Raw genomic sequence first — 21610 nt, forward strand, 5'->3', positions numbered from 1 at the left:
CAATTCCGTTTGTTTCATGGACGGCGTCAGGGAGAAGGACGAAATTGAGATGGAATGAAAACTATAGGGTTAAAATTGATACAATTAATAGTAGAGTGACGAAAATGAGAACTCGTGCAAACTAGAGGGACCATTTTTAAAATTTTCCCTTTTCTAAAACATTTTTAGAAAACTTCCCAATTTCTCATTGTTTAGGTTGCTCACACGAAACGGCTCTTGTTAGGAGTTGGACAACCAAAAGAAATGGTCAATTCAAAAACTTAGTTTGCTCCCTCCTAAGGTTTTAAGATTAAAACTTCTCTAGGTGTGTTATTAACTCTTTCGAAGCCAGTGTATGAGGAACTTTGTTCGTTTTGACTTTAATCGGGCTCCCTGTAATTGGACGGTGGAATTGTGCTCTCATAAATTTATCAAGATGTATGTCAACTGACCTATACACCTGAGTTATGCGGAGTAGGAAAATATGGTCAAATTTTGAAGACTAGTCTCAAACCAACAAGGCAACTACTACCGCTAGGTTTAAGCCACGAAATCCTCCCAATAGTCCGGGAATGATAAGGTTGCTTTCAGCCGAACTTTGATGGAGTTTTGTTCATATTACCACCGCCTACGAGGTCGGCAAAAAGATGTCGGCAAAATAACTTATTCTCTGTAAGAGGAAAATCTTTCGGGTAATGTCTTGTAAGAGAATAATCTGTCTCGTAAAATGAAAGATAAATACTAAAAAAAATAAGAACTTGAGGATAACGGGACCTAAGCATTGTAAGTTTGACAGAAATTTCAACCAAATACGTGTCATTTTCATTTATAATCTGTCTTCCAAACTGGAGTAGTTTCCCGAGCAACCTACGTACGGCTAATAATAGAATATTAACACTATTTTATAATCTCCTCTAATCCAAAGAGTCTTAATTTAATAATACTTTCGTTTTCCTAGAGATGTTACACTGTAATTTACCTCATATGGTTTTCATAAATACATCCAAAAATATTGATACAGAATCCAGTACTTGTAGTTATTTGATTGAGCAGATCTTTTACTGGGCCACTTGAAAAAATAATTTAAAATTAATGAATTATTTGAATTATTTGTGCAAGACCCGAGAGTGGGTCCCGCGCCATCTGTGCCCCATCGGTGCAAGTTCAGTTGACCCTGTAATTGTTCGTGTACGAATTCTGTGTTTTTTTGTTGCTCGGCCTAGGAATTCTGTGTTATATACCAAACATCTTTAAAGAAATATTATAGGGGAGAAAACAGAAAATCTAATTGCACGGTGTGGAGCCCACTACAGATCCACACAAACGATTCGAGCCATTCATTAAATATATATTTTTTCGTGGGTCTCTGGAAAAATCAACTCAATCCAATATCTATAGGTATTCGATTCAATCATCTAACTTTTTATTATCCTGAAATCTGAATGAAAGATAATGAAAAGTTAGATGATTGAATCGAGTATCTAAAAAATATTCTACATTTAATAAACGACTCGAATTGTTTGTGTGAGACCCATAGTGAATCCCACACCATGATCTGTGCAGTTAGCAGTGCTCCAGAGGAAAAAGAAAAAAAAGTCTCAGTCCACCCCTCCAAAACCACCACCACCACCACATACACACACATCATGAGATATCTATGTTGGGAATTCCGTGTTTGCTAAACCAAACCTTAGTCACACATCCTAAACCAAACCTATCACACATTAAAAAGAACACTCCTTACTCTGCATTTGCAATCTTCTTTCTCACAAATTTTATTATTTTTACGTATTTAAGAAAGATGTTTTCACACTTACATTCGCGCTGTCGCTCATGCAAACGAACACGCAAAGGTGATTTCTCCCTTTTTATCTTTCCGACACACCGAAAGAAAGAAAGAAAGAAAAAAAAAAAAGTGATTTCCCCTTTTCGCGTTATCTCATGGGAGTCGTACTCCAGCTGACGGGTCCTCATGGGACTATGGCAACATTGGCAACTGTCTTTTTCCATTTTTAAAACTGGGCACATCATCTTGTACAACCTTTTCTGTTTCTCAGGAATTTGTCCATTTGGGCGACGCGTTACAGTGCTTTAAATTTGTTTATTGACAAATCTTCGTTGTTCATACGGGGACTTTTCCCAGCCTATAATTGAGCCACCCTTCTTTTTTTTTTTGGATCGGGATAATTGCGCCTTCCGTTAGAGAGATTGATCGGTCAAAATTCAGCTGAGATACGCTTAGTAAGCTAAGTAACACGCAATTGAATAACAATTGATGCGTTACCATGCTTTAAATTTGTTTATCAACAAATCTGTGTTGTTCATACAAGATTTTGTCTCGACTGTAATCGAGCCTCCCTTCTTTCTCCAATCGGCACAATGCGTTTGATTCGTCAACAGTTGGTGGAGATACGCGTTGTAAAGCTTGAGACACAGAAAGTAAAATAACATCATGGGATATCTATCGCCTATGCCCTAGGTAGAATTTGTCTACAAAAACCAATCTAGAAGAGAATTGTTTTCTATATTCCCATTTTTATCATACACACTCAATTTTTTGTCCTTATTCATGTGAATTTTCTTCTTAGTCCTTTTATAAGTACATATTTTCACACATTAACAGACAATAGAGTAAATTCACACCAAATAAAGACAAAAAGAAAAGTGTATATAATAAAAAAGGGAGTGTAAAAATCAACTCCCATCAAGAATTGTAAAACCGTTATTTCGCGGAAAATGATTCCGTACGCACGACATTTGATCCCATGTTACACATTTTCAACAAATTCTACTCTCATCACACGTGATTGACGACGGAGAGCGGGTCGCATAAATTCCACTTTTCCAAAGCAACATTAAAACCCATTGTCGTGCTCTTACCGTGGTGTGGACCATTGACATCCTTCGACTCCCAGAACCGCCAGATGATGCAAAACCACTCCCTGAGTCCTTGTAGCGTCTCTAGACCGTTCAAAAGTGTTTTCAGTTGTCCAGATTAAAAACGAACTATTTGCAGAAAAGTTTAACTCTTCAGAGGCTTCGTTCACGCTAATGATTAACTTATGCATCATAATTTTTTAGTTTTGTCCTTATTCTTTTTTTTTTTTTTTTTGCGTTTGTTAGTTTTACGCCAAATTTTTTTTTTTTGTGATATGGGTGAGTAAGAACGAGAGGAATCGGAAAAATAAAAATTTTAACTTTTAAACAAGTAATGTATTTTGGGAAATATTCAAGAAAAAATTCAAAAACTGACTTTTTGAGCTTTTCTTTAGATATTTCCCAAAATACTTGTGTAAAAGTTAAAAAAAATTTACTTTTCCGATTCCTCTCGTCCTTGCTCACATATATCACATAAAAGTTTGGTGTAAAACTAACAAATGCAAAATAATTTGAATAAAGACAACCAAAAAAGTATTCTGCATCTTCCCTCGAGTAGCTTGTTTTCAATTCGGACCACAGATTGCCGAGATAGACAGTCCGAATGCACCATGCAAGGCGCTCAACAAGAAGTTACTTAGCAGCATCTCCAGGTCCCCCAAAATCCTCCTCCCTCGTATTGGTGAATAAAATGTAGGTCCACTGAAAAAGTAATCTGTTCGTATCGATCCCATTTGTTTTTCACATGTTCAATCAATAAGTGTAAACAAAATCGAACTCAATCTTTTCCTCCACTAACCAAGATCTTCCCTCTTCAAATTTGAGAGTTTTCCATGCAACTTACAGAAAGAAAGCAAGCAAAAGAGAAATTCTGCAGTTTAACTTAAATAAAGACTGAAGTCCGTCCTGCCCCACCAAATAAACCTATCGCAGTTTGAAATATACCATAAAGACAGACCGAAAAGTCTAGAGCCCAAAGCCGTGTGGGGTTAGGTCCTACACAGATGATTTGAGCTGTTCAATAATTTTTTAAAAAATTGAGTAGGCCCGTGAAAAAATTAGCTCAATCCAATATGTATAGGTGCTCAATCCAATCTTTCCATTTTTTAAAGATTGGATCGAGCATCTACACATATCGGATTGAGCTGAATTTACATGAGCCCACTCTCAGTTTTTTTTTTTTTTTTTAAATTATTGAATGGCTCGGATCATCTATGGGGGCCAGAGTGGGCCCCGCACAACGTGCGGTGGTTGTATCATTACTTTGATCCTATCAGTTAATCAATGATAGTAGAACCAATTGATAATCTTGTTGGAATTTGTCCCCACATCGATTAATTATCTCCTCCAAAATCAGTATATAAGTCTAGACAGCCTCTCCACTCTTAATGAATTGATTTGGAGTTTGATACTTTAACATGGTATCAGAGCTATGATTTCGAAGAATTTATTCCCCCTTATTTGTGCCATAAGTGCACCGTTGTTTGTTGTGATCCAAGCTTCATGGATCCTTTATCTACCTATACACGTGCGAGTTGGGGGGTCGCACGTGCGGAGGAGTGTTGAAATTTGTCCAACATCAATTAATTATTTTTATTTCCTCCAAAACTAGTATATAAGTCGAAACGGCTTCTTTTTACTCATAGTCAATTGATTTGGAGTTAGATGTGCTTGGGAAAGTCTTCAATACACACCCCTTCAAGGTGTGTACCATATGCACCTATTATGTGGTTCATATTATGCCACCTCATAAAAAATTGCTTGTAGGATCGATCATTCATAACATTTTATTTCGTATCGTAACTTTTATACTAAAAATTCATAACTTTTCAACAATATGATTCATAACTTTTTAGCAATAGATTCGTAACATTTTGAAATTCATAACATTTTGGTGTATTTTAACAAGGGTGCATATGATACACATCCAAATAAGAGGTGTGTATTGTAGCACTTCCCTGGATGCTTTAACAAATCCAGCCATTTAATTAATGACAACTATGTTGACAACGTCCGCAAAATACACCCGCCGCACAAGTCTTTCATGCGACTCAAACACGCGTAAAAACACCCGCCGCACAAGTCTTTCATGTGACTCAAACACGCGGAAAAACCGAAAGCACTCCTTGCTGTTTTACATCCCTTTTCCAGCATGGCATGATCAAAGCTGGAAATTTTTTTCATTTACGGATATCGACTTTTGATAGAATCTCATGGGGTATGATTCACCCTTGAAAGCTACCAACTGAGAGGATACCTAAGAGCTTATATACACAAGAGTCGATATATTGGTCGATGTAGGACATTAGGACGGTAACAACTTTTCGAGATATTATTCGTTGCCCTTGGGGTTGGGGCAACATACAGGTCGTGCCTTCCACTAATTAAAATTTGTCCAATTGAATTTGTGTAAGATTTCTGCCGGGGGAGGAGAAATTATTCGTTGCCCAAACAGATTAAAATTTAAATTTGAAACACTGACACACGTTTTTCTCTTCCACTACACACAGCCTTCTCTCTAAAATAAATTAAGTGTTCCAAATTTCAATCCGTTTGAATGGATGAGAATATTTTATTTTTTTATCATTTAATTCTAAAAGGTCATAATTAAATTTTGACTATAGGGCTCTCGTTAATTAACTCTAAAAAAGTCGTAGAATCAAATATCTCTTAGGACTAACCAACGAAAGCCCTAGAGTCAAAATTTAATTATGACCCTGTAGAATTAAATGATTAGAAAAATAAAATCTTCTCACCCATTCAAACGGATTGAAATTTGGAACACTTAATTTTTCAACCTGCAGTTTATATATTAAAAAATATGGTTGAAAAATTAATTGCTCCAAATTTCAATCCGTTTGAATGGGTGAGAAGATTTTATTTTTTTAATCATTTAATTCTAAAGGGTCATAATTAAATTTTGACTATAGGACTCTCATTGATTAACCCTAAGAAAGTCGTAGAATCAAATATCTCTTAGGACTAACTAACGAGAGCCCTATAGTCAAAATTTCATTATGATCCTTTAGAATTAAATGATTAGAAAAATAAAATCTTTTCACCCATTCAAATGGATTGAAATTCAGAGCACCTAATTTTTTAACCATATTTTTTAATATATAAACTGCAGGTTGAAAAATTAAGTGTTCCAAATTTCAATCATTTTGAATGGGTGAGAAGATTTTATTTTTCTAATTATTTAATTCTAAAGGGTCATAATTAAATTTTGACTCTAGAGCTCTCGTTGGTTAGTCTTAAGAGATATTTGATTCTACAACTTTCTTAGGCTAATCAACGAGAGCCTTATAGTCAAAATTTAATTATGACCTTTTAGAATTAAATGATCAAAAAAATAAAATATTCTCACCCATTCAAATGGATTGAAATTTGGAACACTTAATTAAGTTTAAAGAGAAGGCTGTGTGCAGTGGGAGAGAAGAACGTGTGTCGGTGTTCCAAGTTTAAATTTAATCCGTTTGGACAACGAATAATTTCTCCTAACCGGCATAAGTCTGACACAAATTCAGTTAGGCAAATTCTAATCGGTGAAAGGCACCACCTGTGTGTTACCCAAGGGCAACGAATAATTTCTCCAACTTTTCAGGTTTTTTCCACATAGTAATAAAATGGCAGAACACCTTTGGAAAACAGGCAGACTTCTCTCTCACGGGTAAATCTCTTCTCGCACCCCCCTGACACACGCACCTCCCGACCCCACCTCCTCTCATCCGAAAATACCCCCACGCATCCCAGAAATATAGAACCCATTTTCTCTTTATTTATTTATTTACATACAATGTTTATACTATGTAATCTATATCTTTTTTCTCTTTTATTTATTTAATATTATTTTAGTATTTCAATTTTCAATCTGGTTGAATCGGTGGAATTTTTTTATCATTTTATCTTCAATAGTTTTAATGAATTTTTGGCACTAAGAAAGTTGTAGAATCAAATATCTCTTATGGCTAATCAACGAGAGTCCTAGAAACAAAATTTAATTATGGCCATTTAGGATAAAATGATAAAAAAAAACTAAAATCTTTCCACCGGTTCAAACGGATTAAAATTTGGAACACTTAATTTTTTAACCACTTTAGACAGTTTATTAAAAAATATGGTTAAAAAATTAAGTGTTTCAAATTTTAATCCGTTTGAACCGGTGTAAAGATTTTAGTTTTCAGATCATTTTATCTTAAATGGTTATAATTAAATTTTGACTCTAAAGCTCTCGTTGATTAGCTCTAAGAGATATTTGATTCTACAACTTTCTTAGGGCTAATTAACGAGAGTCCTAGAGTCAAAATTCATTATGGTCATTTAAGATAAAATGATTAGAAAACTAAAATCTTTTCACCGGTTCAAGCGGATTGAAATTTGAAACACTTAATTTTTTAATCATATTTTTTAATATATAAACGGTATAAAGAGGTTTAAAAAATTAAGTTTTCCAAATTTCAATCCGTTTGAACGGGTGGAAAGATTTTAATTTTCTGATCATTTTATCCTAAATGGTCATAATTAAATTTTGACTTTAGAATCTCGTTGATTAGCCCTAAGAGATATTTGATTCTATAACTTTCTTAGAGGTAATTAACGAGAGTCCTAGAGTCAAAATTTAATTATGACCATTTAGAATAAAATGATCAGAAAACTAAAATTTTTTCATCGGTTCAAACGGATTGAAATTTGAAATACTTAATTTTTTAACCATATTTTTTAATATATAAACTGTATAAAGAAGTTAAAAAAATTAAGTTTTTAAAATTTCAATCCGTTTGAACCGATGGAAAGATTTTAATTTTCTGATCATTTTATCATAAATGGTCATAATTAAATTTTAACTCTAAGACTCTCGTTGATTAGCCCTAAGAACGTTATAGAATCAAATATCTCTTAGGACTAATCAACGAGAGCCATAGAGTTAAAATTTAATTATGACCATTTACGATAAAATGATCAAAAAACAAAAATCTTTCTATCGATTCAAACGGATTGAAATTTTAAAAAGTAATTAAAGTAAAAAAAATAAAACAGTAATTAAAATCTTAGTAAAAAAAAATAGTGAAAGTAAAAAAAAAAAGTATTTAAAGTCTTCTAAAAGTAAAACTAAAAAAAACTAAAAAGAACCTAAAACGGGGGCAGGGCGGGAAGGGGGGGAAGATGGTGGGGCCCAGAGGAGGGGGGGTTGTCACTTGTCAGGGGGTGCAAAAAGAGCCTCTCTTTTCACGGTGGAGACTGACTCCTTGCTTTAGTCGTCTCTGTACTTTGTACTGTTGTTGCAAAAGGAAAACCACTGAGAAATTTCCACACTTTCGTACTACTATATCACAATAGTACAAGGAGGAAATTACCTGGAACTTTCTTTCAACAACCAGAGTCGTCTATCAATGGCGGAAAACATCAGAGTCATCATTGGCGGAAAGTTTCCTACTGCAACTCGTCTGGAAAAAAAAACAGCAATAATTTTAGAAAATTGAAATCTACACTTCCTTTTTTGACATCTACACTCCATTTTTTGAATTTTAATGTTGAAAGTGTATGTAATTTTTTTGCTAGAAGAAAAAAAAAGGAGTGTAAATGTGAAAAAAAGGAGTGTAGATTTCAATTTCCTAATTTTACAACCACACCCAAATACACACCCCCATCCATAACGTGGGCTCCATACACACTGCATATTGTGCTTATATGTGAATGCGTATTTGAGTGTGTAAAGTGGGTGTTATTCTGAAACTACTTCAAAAAAAAAAAAAAAAACAGATGGGAAAAAACAACCTGAGCAGACATAAGAGTAAAACACAGTACATCATGTCATCCTCTAATCTTTTTCTTTATTGGATTCCTAGCCCCTTTTTTATTTATGCGATTGCGTCTTAGACTACGAGGAACCAACAAAATGCATCACAATTTCTTAGTCATATGGCTTTGTTTGGGGCAAATTTCACTGACCTCCCCTGAGGTTTCTGACATCGACAGATACCTCCCCTAAGGTATCTGAAATATCACTGCCCTCCCCTCCTTTGGCCGACAATACCAAAGGACCCCTTCCGTTAAACTTCAGTTGGAAATTGGATGGAAAAGATAATGTCACCCCACACAAACTTTTATTATACCTTTATTACCCTCACCCATCCTCCTTTGCTGTAAATATGACCCACACCAACTCCATCTCACAAATTGAACACCCAGGAAACAGAAAGGAAAGGAAAACAGAGCATACACCACGAGAAATTAAAGATAGGAACCCATTTTCCATCATATTTCACATTTGCTACAAATATTAATAGCAACTCACTTCAAATTTCTGCATTCTCTTCTCATTTTTTCCCCCTAAAACATGTGTTGCTCAATCCCATAGACTTCTTTGCCATGTGCAAGTGTCCAAACATGTAATCCAACTGTCCATGGCCATGTGCACTTCCAAGCATGGAATACAACTCAAAGTTAATGAAATGCAGACTTCTTCCCATCATATGCAAATTTCATTCATCCAAATATCAACCAAAGCATTAGTTCCAAGTTTACTGTCAACCAAATTACATAACAGGGCTATACAAAAAGTTGTATCCAATACTGGGTCACAAAAGTATTGAATCCATCTTGGCCTATACTGCTATACAAAAAAGTGGTATCCAAGACAAAGCCAAAAAAAACTGTTGGTAATCTGCTTTTTACATTTTGTGGTATCCAAGTATACTACCACATTAGCATTATACTACAATATACAAAAAGTTGGCCTTCATATGTTCAATCAGCTCACAAAAAAATGCCCAAACTTCATGAACATCTGCAAAGCAAAAAGAGACTGAACTGTTACAAGATACATTGCAAGTAAACGTATGTAATAGGTAAGAAGCACGGAAACGGACACATATATGGACATGGACACTGTTATGTACACGAGAATTGGGACACAGCAATTTTACAGAAATGGAAACACAAACACGAAGGGGGACACAGAAAAAAGAAAATATATGTATTGTAATATTTTTAGTTGTTATTCATGAGTATTGCACCCACAAACAAGAAAAACTAATGAAATTTAACATTTATGCTATATAGAATATAGGATCCACCACAAAGACAAATGGCACAAGTGACGTATATTATAATCCTTATCTTCTGGGTGTCGACGAGTATGCCAGATGTGGAATGGGAGGGGAAATTCCCAAGTGTTGCTTTATATACCAAAGGGCACTTTGGTCTCTTTCATGTAATTATGTAAACTAACGGAGGATTTAACACCGTGTGGCGGGATGGACTTGAATTGGTATTGTCAGCCAAAGGAGGGGAGCGCAATGATATTTCAGAAACCCCAGGGGAAGTATCTGTTGGTGTTAGAAACCTTAGGGGAGGTCAGTGAAATTTGCCCCTTTGTTTGGTTTAAGTCTTAGAAAGTTATTTTTGAGAGTTGAGTAGTAATGAGTGGAGGGAGAGAGATTTATTGAAAACTGTGCCGAGAGTTAAATGTTACTCCCAAAGTTGGAAACCAAGCGGAGTGGAATCGTCTTTCTAAATGGCTTCCGCTCTCAATTCTCGCTCTGACGCTCACAAATTTTGTTATTTAAGAGAGTTTTGAAAGATGCTTTCACCTTCGCATTCACACTCTTGTACCCGCACTTGCTCACGGATTGAGTGACTTTAGATCACAATCATAGCAACCATCAAGGCGGATTGACAAAGACAATAGGCCTCGTTTGATAACGGAGATAGATAGATGAGATTCGCAAAGATATGAGATTAAGATTGAGATTGGTAATGAGATGAGATTGATAACTTGCTTGTTTGTTTAGGTTGGAATTTGATGATGAGATTTTTAATATCATGTTTGTTTCACATAGAATATCATAGGATAGGATTGGATTAAAAGTATATATTTCTATTTTTGCACTTATGCAAATCTAAAGGATAAAAATACCGTGCCTTGTGCATCAAAAGAAAACTGAGAAAACAATAAATAAGTAAAAGTCTTTATATATTAAAAAATATAATTAAAAAATAAACTGCTCTAATTTTCAATTCGTTTGAACTAGTCCAAAAATGTTTTGTTGATCATATTATTCTAAATGGTCATAAATAAATTTTGGCTCTCATAATTAAGTTTCTGCTCTTTATTTGAGACTCTATGGAACATAAACTTAATTATGAGAGCCCTAAAAACAAAATTTAAGTATTATCCTTTAGAATAATATGATCAGAAAAATAACATTTTCGCACCGGTTCAAACGGATTGAAAATTAAAGTACTTAATTTTTTAATCATATAACACGGTTTAAAAAAATAAAGTGCTCCAATTTTCAATTAGTTTGAACTGGTACGAAGATCTTATTTTTCTAATCATTTTATTCTAAAAAGGTCATATTTATTTTTTATTTCTAGGGCTCTCATAATCGAGTATCTACTCAACAGGAGGTCCTAAATAAAAAGACAATTTGGTCATTGAACCATTAAGGGAGAAGATCGGATTATCAATACCATCTCCACAAGGATATTAGCAATACCCCCAAATTGGGGTCTTAGTAGTCCGACCGGATTGATAGTCCGGACCAATTTTGGAAAAACAAATAAAGTATTGATAATACCCTCACTCTTCCAATTCAATCCCAACCCTATTATCAAACGGGGCCATAAAGTATATGAGTTAACATCAACTGTGGGAAATTTCTCTCTTACACAGTCAGTCCTTCACTGACATTTTTTTTTTAATTTTATTTTCTGGTGGGCAGGAAATTGTTTGAGACTAGAAGGTCAAGAGAAACTGGTAATGGCCAACCCCACGGATGGCCAAAATTCTAACCTCATGTGCCTCCAACCTTACCAGACCATAAGGGGAAGGGTTCGTAGAGCATGAATATTGCTGGTCCTATTACTGCACGAGATGGCTAAGTTGAACTCGATACGTTTGGGTTGGGTATGGAAAAAATCCCCCCCACACCAACTCCTATTACGGATGTATAGTTAATAAACTGGCCTGGACACTTGGTTATCAAAAAATGTAGCGCATAAGTGAAGATCATTTCATGTTCTCTACTACTAAAATTGTGCACAAATAGATTTTAATTAGTTAAAATTAGTGTCTAACTACCAGATTAATAGGTCAATTATTTGGCATAAAAAAAAATTGAGCTGCATAATGTAGTGGCAGAAACTCCCGACCCCAACCTGAACCTGATAGGAACCGTCTGGGGATTTCAATAGGAACGTGCCAGGTGGGGTATGCGTGGGCAAGGCAAAGCAAGTTCTGGGACAGGGATCAGGAAGGAAAACCTAAAGATGGGTCAGGTCGGGCTTGGGGTTCCGAACCATACCCACCCGATGAGTCGATTGTTGTGCGGCAAGTCCCCCGAAGGACCCAACCGCAACCCGACGATTATTGATGTTCATGATATTGGAAAAATAACCAAACCAAACATATGAGAAAAATAACAGAGAAACCAAACCAAACAAAAAAAACGAATAAGAGAGACCAAGATATACGTGGTTCGGCTTACGGCTGTAAACCTACCCCACGGAAAAGCGAACAAGAGACGATTTCACTATGTAAAGAGAACGATGCTCTGAAGAGCTACAATGGTGACGAACAAACAAAGCTCTCACAAAGAGACTCTCGCCAATCCCAAAATACAAGTTCTTTCACCAAATAAAAAACCTGATTGGAATCTCTCAAAAAATACAGATTCTCTCTCATTAAGTCTCACAATATTCCTAGGGTTTTTAACCAAGAGACACGGACGGAACGGAGTTCCTCAGATGTGACCAGATGTCACACAGATACAGATGATTCTCATGAAACGCAACGGTTTCAACCAGAAAGAATCGCTGAAACAGATGATCTTCCAAATGGCCGAAGGCCTACAGAATCCACCATGAAAGGGGCAACCAGATGCAGATGAAGATCTTCCAAACGAACCCTAAAGTTCTACAGATGAAACCCCCTAGGGGACTCTCAGAGGGATTCACTCAAGAAATCCAAACCCTAATGAGAGAGCAATGCTATATTTATAGCCACAGATTGCTTCCTAAAGTCAGAATCCTTACCAGATTATGTTTCCTTTGCATATACAGTCCAAAACCAAAAAGGAAACTCCAAAACCAATCTTTAGGAAGTCCAGAATATTACCAAAATCGGCTAAAGCATGCTAGTTCGGACCACCACATACCATGGTTCGGACAGAAATTGCAGAATGCACTACCCCATCACCATGGTTCGGACCACGGTATGCACTGGTCTGGACAGAAAAAACAAATCGCTTCAGAAAACGCATACAAGCACTGGTCCGGACCACCAAGGCCTTGGTCCGGACCATGAAGGCCAAGAAGTCCAAAACGAGCCAAAAAACTACAAATCTCCACCTTGGCGAGATATCCAAGTACCGTACCAACAATGGCACACCAATCGAAATCCCACAAATCTCCATATTGGCGAGATGTCCAATTCCCATGCGAATCCAAAACGATACCAACGAATCGCACGCAAAACAAATGCTCGATAATTAAACTCTAAGCTCCAACAAAGTCGATTAACCGAATACAAGCGAATTGCAAAACAACCAAGTGACCAAGTCACACGAACCAATCCGCACAAATCGAACCGAATGCTTGGGACATATCAAGCCAAAGTCAAGTATACGAACCCGAGACACATCGAGCCAACCCCAACCAATCTTCAAATGCGAAAGCAAGCAAGCTCTCACTAAACAAACAGACGCTCGAGAGACGCTCGAGACATATCGAGCCAAAATCATTCTGCCAACCAAATAGAGTTCTCTCCACCCAAAGCTTGAGTCAAACAAAGAGAGCAAAATAAAATACCCCAAAAAAGAGCGAGCCGAATCACAGACCAAGCTTCCAACCAAAAACAAAACCACGGGCTAGAGAGCGAGCTAAAAAGCCCTAATCAAGTTCTCCACAAACCAAACCAGATTAACTGCTGATCAAACAAGCTCTAACCAAATTCGGAAGTACTGGAACATAACTTCAATTTATCCTAAAAGAGACCAAATTTTGAAGTATCGAGCAAACTTCAAAATACAAACTAATCCCAAAAACAAGTGTGCAACCAAATTCTAAAGTGGCAGATAAGTTCCAATCAGAAAATCCAGAATCCAAGACATCTTTGAGAGATACTAGAAGACGCCCAATACCCAACTTTCTGAGCAGCAAACCCAAGTCGCCAAATTCAACCAAACCGAATCATCTTTGAAAGGATGCCACAAAACGCCCAAGGTGCTCAAACTAATTACTAAACTATCAGCCGTCCCAAAAAACATATCCAAGTGATTTATCTCCACCAAATTCATAAGCCCGTGCAAATTTTCAAAACTAATAACCAAAGAGATAAATCCAAAACGAATACACCAAATTACCTTCCAAGTTGATGAGATTCTCCACCAAGTTCGATAATGATCGAACACGGACGGTTGCATCATCCAACTCCAAACGGATTTTTTCTATCTCCAACGTCTCATAGGCCTGGCCAGTACCCATAAGAACATCTTCATAGTTAAATCCCAAAATTCCAATCCGCTCATCTGAACGGCAAACTGGTGATGAACCCAAAAATAGCAAATCGAAAATCTTCATCTTCAAGTTTCTCCACCGAAACCAACTTCTCCCAAATATCCATAAACCACCAATAATCTACCAAAAACTGAGCAGCGGAACAAAACAAATGCCTAGGTCGGAACCTAAGCTCTGATACCAGTTTGTTGTGCAGCGAGCCCCTGAAGAACCCAACCGCAACCAGACGATTATTGATATTCATGATATTGGAAAAATAACCAAACCAAACATATGCAAAAAAACAACGGAGAAACCAAACCAAACAAAAAAAAAGAATAAGAGAGACCAAGATACACGTGGTTCGGCTTACGACTGTAAACCTACTCCACGGGCAAGCGAACAAGAGACAATTCCACTATGTGAAGAGAATGATGCTCCGAAGAGCTACAATGGTGACGAACAAACAAAACCCTCACAAAGAGACTCTTACCAACCCCAAAATACAAGTTCTCTCACCAAATAAAAAAACTCGATTGAAATCTCTCAGAAAATACAGATTCTCTCTCATTAAGTCTCACAAAACTCCTAGGGTTTTTAACCAAGAGACACAGACGGAACGGAGTTCCTCAGACGTGACCAGATGTCACACAGATACATATGATTCTCATGAAACCCAACGGTTTCAACCAGAAAGAATTGCTGAGACATATGATCTTCCAGATGGCCGAAGGCCTACAGAACCCACCATGAAAGGGGCAACCAGATGCAGATGAGGATCTTCCAAACGAACCCTAAAGTTCTACGGATGAGACCCCCTAGGGGCCTCTCAGAGGGATTCACTCAAGAAGTCCAAACCCTAATGAGAGAGCAATGCTATATTTATAGCCCACAGATTGCTTCCTAAAGTCAGAATCCTTACCAGATTGTGTTTCCTTTACATATACAGTCCAAAACCAAAAAGGAAACTCCAAAACCAATCTTTAGGAAGTCCTAAATATTACCAAAATCGGCTAAAGCATGTTGGTCCGGACCAGCACATACCGTGGTCCGGACAGAAATTCCAGAATGCACTGCCCTGTCACCATGGTCCGGACCACGGTATGTGCTGGTCCGGACAGAAAAAACAGATCGCTTAAGAAAACGCATACAAGCGCTAGTCCGGACCATGAAGGCCGAGAAGTCCAAAACGAGCCAAAAAACTACATCGATGACAACTTGTCATCCCTGCCTTCAAAGTGCATCATTCTTTTACTACGTAAAGCTGGCTGGGAAAATTGCTACCTGGTTTCCCCTGGGCATTATTGCATGCTAAAACTTACCACACGAGACAAGGGATAGACAAACTTCTAATACATGCTACACTAGTGAGCGTAAATGGCACCAGCATAGACTATTAGAGGAGCTGCACTAATCTGCATCTATTGTCCTCAGTCACTTCATGTGTATGCCGAGTCAGGTAGTAACCACAAGTATCCTATTTCTAAGTCTGCAGATCAATCCAATGCATTCAGGAGAATCAAAATGGGGTTCATAAATATATTCACAGTTGATTTGCTTTGCAAGCAAGGGAATGACATCGTATGGACAAAAAATAGATACAGAAAACGCAGTACCCTTCCTATCATTAGAAATAAGCTCAAGTAGCTTGGAAGTATTGTCATCATAAAGTATTGACATCTACGATGACAATTGCATATCTAATTCTGTAAGACAGGAATAGATTCTCGGCCAGAGAAACCACCATGAAGATCTTTAAGATATTCATTATTTCCTGTAGTTGTGGAAAAGCAGAGCAGTATGAAGAGGGGTAAATCATCAAGGAACCAGGTTTTGCTCATCAGACAGCTAAATCCAGGGCCTCCAGGCCAACCCATGATTACATAAGTTGGCAATAAACCTTTAAAGATGAACATAGGGATGCTGTTAGACGAAATAAAACTAAAATGTCCTGAACACCCATTAATTATTTTTGCTAGCATATGTTGTGCCCAGGGAATGTAGTCCAGGTGGTGAAAAGGAGAGAGGAGTTGGCTCTGTCTTTATCTTGAATCTTGACTAACAAATTATTAGTAATGTTGATACACACAAAAATATGTACTGATATACATACAGGCAGGCATAGTTTCTTGAATAGTTAGACCATTATAAAAAGGCCGGTCGAGCAGTCTTTATGGTACCCGTAGGGTCATAGGCACAATCTGAATCAAATAACTGCAGGGAAGAATGCAGATCCATCAATGTCCAGATTGCAACATGCCAATGCTCACTGCGCTGGAATGAGATCAAAATTAGGTTTTGAGATCACAAGTTCTTTTCTTCTACTAAAGTTATTAATCTGTCTGACCCAAGTGCAGCCAAGAAAAAGTCAAGTCAACTCTTCTGGCTTGGAGTCTGTCACGACCCGCTATCCCTAGACCCCATATAAGGGAATCACGGCCCGTGACCGGCCAACAAGGCCTTCTTACATAACCAAATGGGCTCAGAATAAGGTGCTCTAAACAAAAAAATTGAACATTTGCGGAAGTGATTAAGAAAACTTCACTTAAATTTGTGGGGTCTATTAATCAAAGTAACCATAAACAAGTTTAAGAAAAATGAGCACAACCCATTTGGTCTAGAGCATCCATACATTGATAATTTTCATGATATCATAATTACATTAGCATGAACATCCATAACATACATAACTTATGTACATCACTTTGCAAAAATATATACACCCTTGATCAAAAGAGAAGCAAGTACAAAACATGTCCAAAAATATAAGTCTTCTTTCTACTCCCATTCTATATGCAAAACGATTCCATGAAGCCCAAACTTGCACAAAACATTGCACCTATAAGCTTTCATCACCTGAAATTGGTAATTAAACCGTCAGCTGAAAGCTCAGTGAGTAAAGCTCATACTCTAATTTGGGTTTTGAATATTCAATACATATATAGCACACTAGTTACGAACATTTAAAAGAAATACAAAAGATATCTTACATGAAAGCATAAGGTACTCGAACACATTTACATAGCTAATACCGCTAAACTTATCACACACATACATACTTGACACATATCGGGATCCCGGCCGATTATTGGTACCCATCGGCAAAGGCACATACCTGGATATTATGAAACCCTCCAGAAAGACACATATTGGATATTATAGAACCCTCCAAAAGGGCACATAATGCTGGCTATTATGGAACCCACCAGCGGGCACATACGGTATAAAGCTAAGGCATGGCTTGCACACTTCATAGACTAAGACTTATAACATACATGGACTTGTAACATCTTAGAAAGCACATTGAAAACCATTCCACATTATAACATAACGCTCAAATCCCGTAGACATATTACTTCATAGCATTGGAAAACCAAACCACACTTCATAGAAAAAGAAGTTCATAAAATTTCCCATTTCAAAGTATGAGGCTACTCACTTTCCTTTGCACTTCAAGTAAACATCAACTTGTATCTCTTATATCCTTCTCTTGTTCACCAAATCCTACATATTGTATATGAACATTCATCATTTACACAAAAAGCTCATAAAATGATGCACATGCATGATTCCCAAAAAAAAATGATAAGTTAACCATGACATGCTCCAACAATTCTTGAGGATAAACACAAACACAAATACACAATGAACTAGGTCTCGAAAACTTTAACGCATAAAGGGGACTCATATTCACATGGTGTCAAATTTTCTTGAGAATTTACGTGGCCAAGAACTTCCCTTACAAATTAGAAGAATAAGGAAAAAAACTGCAGAATTCAGCACAGTCCAAAACAGAACACAGCTTAGTAAACGAATTGTTTAAAATTATTCTCTTTGAGTTTTACTCTAATTTTTGGACACAATACACTAGACACATATGGGTACCTCACATAAAAATATCAGAAAATAACGTGATGCGAAACTAGGTCAAACACACCAAAAATCGAAAGCCAAAACAGAGATTCAGCAGTAGCAGTAAAACAGAGTGCAGTCTAGTGCGAGATTTTTCTAGACTTCGTTTTAAGGAATATTAATCCCAAATTTTTACACAACATTTTAGACTCATCGAGGAACATCCCATAAAAATTTCGTAATTTTTGAACACGATTTACTATGTCTAAAAATTCGTGGCTTAGAGTACAAATTCCAGTAAATTCCTGGACAGATTTCTCTTCAAACTCATTACAAGAAAACTTACCTCTTTTAGGTTTAAACCATGGATTGAGAGAGCTTCAAACACTTGGGTGAGAGATGGATTTGAAATTGAATCTTGCTCCAAGAACTTGATTGAACCCTAGAATCAAAACCCTAGAAGTAGAAGATAGGGGGAACTTCTTGATTTTTTTCTTGAGAGGAGTGAGAGAGGAAGAGGACGTTGGAAGAATGAGGGGGTGGGAGCTGATATTTTTTTTCCTTCTCTACGTCTGGATTTTTCTAGAAAAAGGGTGGTTTAATTATCAAATAAACCCTCACATAACATTCTCTTCAAAGAAGGACCCAATAATATTTTCACATTGACCCATAACCTTGTTTTATGAATCTCTATGTTTTGTCTTAGGAAACTTGACTCATAACATATAAATCATATACATGGCATGTAATTCAAACATAATTCGTTTGTGTCTCATAGCACATAAAGGACACGTAAGCACTTAAAATCACATAATTTAACATCTATGATTAATTTATACTTAAATAAGCATGATTAGCATAATTAAACATCTTGGGTGTTACAGAGTCAACTTCAACTTAGCATATACAACAACAATAACAACAACAACAGAACCCATGTAGTCCCCAATCATTGGAGGCATGTGCGGAGGAGGATTGGAGACAGACCTAACCTTTGGCAATATGCACAAAGTGGCTGCTCTCAGAATACCACTGAAACAGTAGCCCCCCTATGCCTATTTTGCTACGGAACCATGCCCCCAAATCAAAGCCGAATGACATCAGAGAGGACAGGCCTAGAGACCCAATTCAATTTATGTGCACATTACCATATTTCCTTCATTGATAGTCCAGAGCATCGGTATGCACAATTCAACTAAGCATATACAGAAGAAAAAAAATGTATCTAAAATAAAATAGGCATAGATGAGAGCATGGAATTGCATACAAGCACTGACCAACCCTGATGAGCAACCTATGGGCTTGGATTTACGCCTGTCTAAAGGCAACCTGGGCCTAGGGAGGGATTCAAACTAATACAAAAGAAGAATAAGGGTGGCTAAAATGGAGGGGGGCCCCGACCAATCTCCTTAGCCTCCAATTTTCCCTTTTAAGGTCTCACATTGGGCCCAAAAAGATGATGTGAGTTAATCACTTAGAACTTCACACAATAATGGTAAAAAACCTCATAAAAAACAACAAAAAAATGTCTTTTTTATTTTGGGTCCATATTATACTTTTCTAATTTCTTTCATCGAGACGAACAATGTAGTGTAACAATTGACCCAAATCTTCGTACGAATTAAGAGGAAAAAATCAAAAAGACCAAATGGGGCCTTAACCACCAACATACTCTATAGTGTAAACATCCTATTAATCTAGGCTTAGTTGTGTAAATCCATGCATAATAGAAGAGAAGACGAATTTTCATGTTACAGCCGCTGTCTGATGGGGTAGGCAAGAGCTTTACGTAAAATTGAGCCGTTTTGAAAGGAATCAAATTTCTGCTTCCCAACATACATGCAACAATTTGGACAACCAAAATTAATTGGGATTGCTATAGAAAGCATCATCTGAATACTACTTAGTTCAATGTTGTCGATATCATGCCAGGGCTGATCAACAGACCTCTGGAACTTCACGCTCTATGCCACATAATCATCCTTCCCTAATGTTAAAGACATATATGTCAAAAATATGATAAATGGAGTATTAGATAGAGGATTTCGGCTCCCGTCATCTTGAGCCAACCACATCACACCCCTTTTGACCTCAAGCACAAACCATTTTGATTATGTTTAGATCTTTCATCAATACGTTGAACCCATTTGCTTATACAAAGGCTTCTGTTGTATAATCATGAACTGAAATATTCAATCGAATGCAATAAAATCTCTCTCCCGCTAGAAATCTAACACCTAATCTTTGTGCACATTTTCCCATCAAGTTAATACTTCTCAATGTCAAAAAATCGCTAGGTGGAAAAGGGGCACCTAGCGCCTAAGCGAGGACTAGTCGGCTCCAAAATCTAGACGTTGGACCACCCCCTAGCGCCTAGGCGTGGGCTAGAGGGCCTGCTCAAGAAGTGAATTTTTCAATTTCTCAACCAATGACTCAAGATATTCAAATCAAATGGAACACAAACACAACTTCAAACCCTAACTCAATTTCACCAAACAAATAAAATCCACCGCAGAAATGATGCACGAAACTCTAGCAAAACTAGTAATGACTTACTTGTTAAGAAACACCTGAATGGCTGAATTTCCTTGATGCCATGATCACTCACTAATAACAGTACCCAATACATCACTCCCTCGATAACTCGTCACTTCAACCCGATCCCTAAACTCAGCCCAACTTCCCATTCGATCCAAACCAAACCCTAACCCCCTCTCCGCCGCCACCGCCCAAAACATCAACTTGGAGGCCTCTTTCCAGTCCACCTTTCTCCCAGCAACTCGCGCCTCCCCAAACACCGGCACACATTTCTCCTTGGCGAATTTCTCACACCTCGCTTTCGCTGCTTCGACGCAAACCCTTGTTTCTATCTCCTCGCACCTTTCTCTCTCTGCGAGGTCCGGTTTGGAGGAGGGGGATTTCCACCAGGGGGTTTTGCACTTGTCGGAGGCGGCGATGGCGCAGCCGATTCTGGCACCGGCCTCGCACTGGGAGGTGAGGGTGGATATGCAGGATTTGCAGGCGGTGGAGAAGGAGTCGGCGTCTTTGAATGCGAGGATGAATGGGGAGGAGGAGGAGGGGATGGGGTTGCGGAGGAGAGGGAGGGGTGGGTCGAAGGTGATGGTGGTGGAGGAGGGGGAGTAGTGGTCGTCGTTGTTAACGTCTGGTTGCGGAGTGGCCATTGTTAGGGTTTTACGCGGGAAGCTAGGTTGCGATGTTCCACAGAAACCGTTCTTTCGGTGGCATTGATTAAGCCAAGATTAAACCAACGGAGAAAACACTGGCTCCGCCATAAAAAGGTTGTTTATGGTAGCAAATAATCGTGACCGTTTAAAGATATTCTAAACGATTTGGATTTTAACAAAAAAAAAATTGAAGATTTTTGTTAAAATTTGGACCGTCT

The 21610-nt window shown here is 37.5% G+C and overlaps 1 protein-coding gene and 1 non-coding gene across 9 annotated transcripts; both read right to left on the reverse strand.

Annotated features, from left to right (window-relative positions):
- Positions 1 to 9300: 9300 nt before the first annotated feature.
- On the reverse strand, positions 9301 to 21494 carry LOC131314197 (uncharacterized). Of its 8 annotated transcripts, XR_009196328.1 has the most exons (3): positions 18554 to 18979; positions 17795 to 17859; positions 16967 to 17211 (listed from the first exon to the last, which is right to left on the reverse strand). XR_009196328.1 is itself a non-coding variant. In XM_058342701.1 (2 exons), the coding sequence occupies exon 1, from the start codon at positions 21387 to 21389 to the stop codon at positions 20808 to 20810; it is 582 nt and encodes a 193-aa protein (XP_058198684.1). In that variant the 5' UTR covers positions 21390 to 21494; the 3' UTR covers positions 9301 to 9643; positions 20764 to 20807. The 8 variants fall into 8 exon arrangements, 7 of the variants coding, with proteins under 7 accessions (XP_058198684.1, XP_058198683.1, XP_058198682.1 ...); XM_058342701.1 differs by lacking the exons at positions 16967 to 17211; positions 17795 to 17859; positions 18554 to 18979 and adding exons at positions 9301 to 9643; positions 20764 to 21494; XM_058342700.1 differs by lacking the exons at positions 16967 to 17211; positions 17795 to 17859; positions 18554 to 18979 and adding exons at positions 15596 to 15844; positions 20764 to 21494.
- On the reverse strand, positions 19264 to 19371 carry LOC131315462 (small nucleolar RNA snoR100). Its single transcript, XR_009196790.1, has one exon. It is a non-coding gene; the product is annotated as a small nucleolar RNA snoR100 (small nucleolar RNA).
- Positions 21495 to 21610: the final 116 nt, after the last annotated feature.

The sequence above is a fragment of the Rhododendron vialii genome, chromosome 13a, assembly GCF_030253575.1.
Source record: "Rhododendron vialii isolate Sample 1 chromosome 13a, ASM3025357v1".
Lineage (NCBI taxonomy): Eukaryota > Viridiplantae > Streptophyta > Magnoliopsida > Ericales > Ericaceae > Rhododendron > Rhododendron vialii.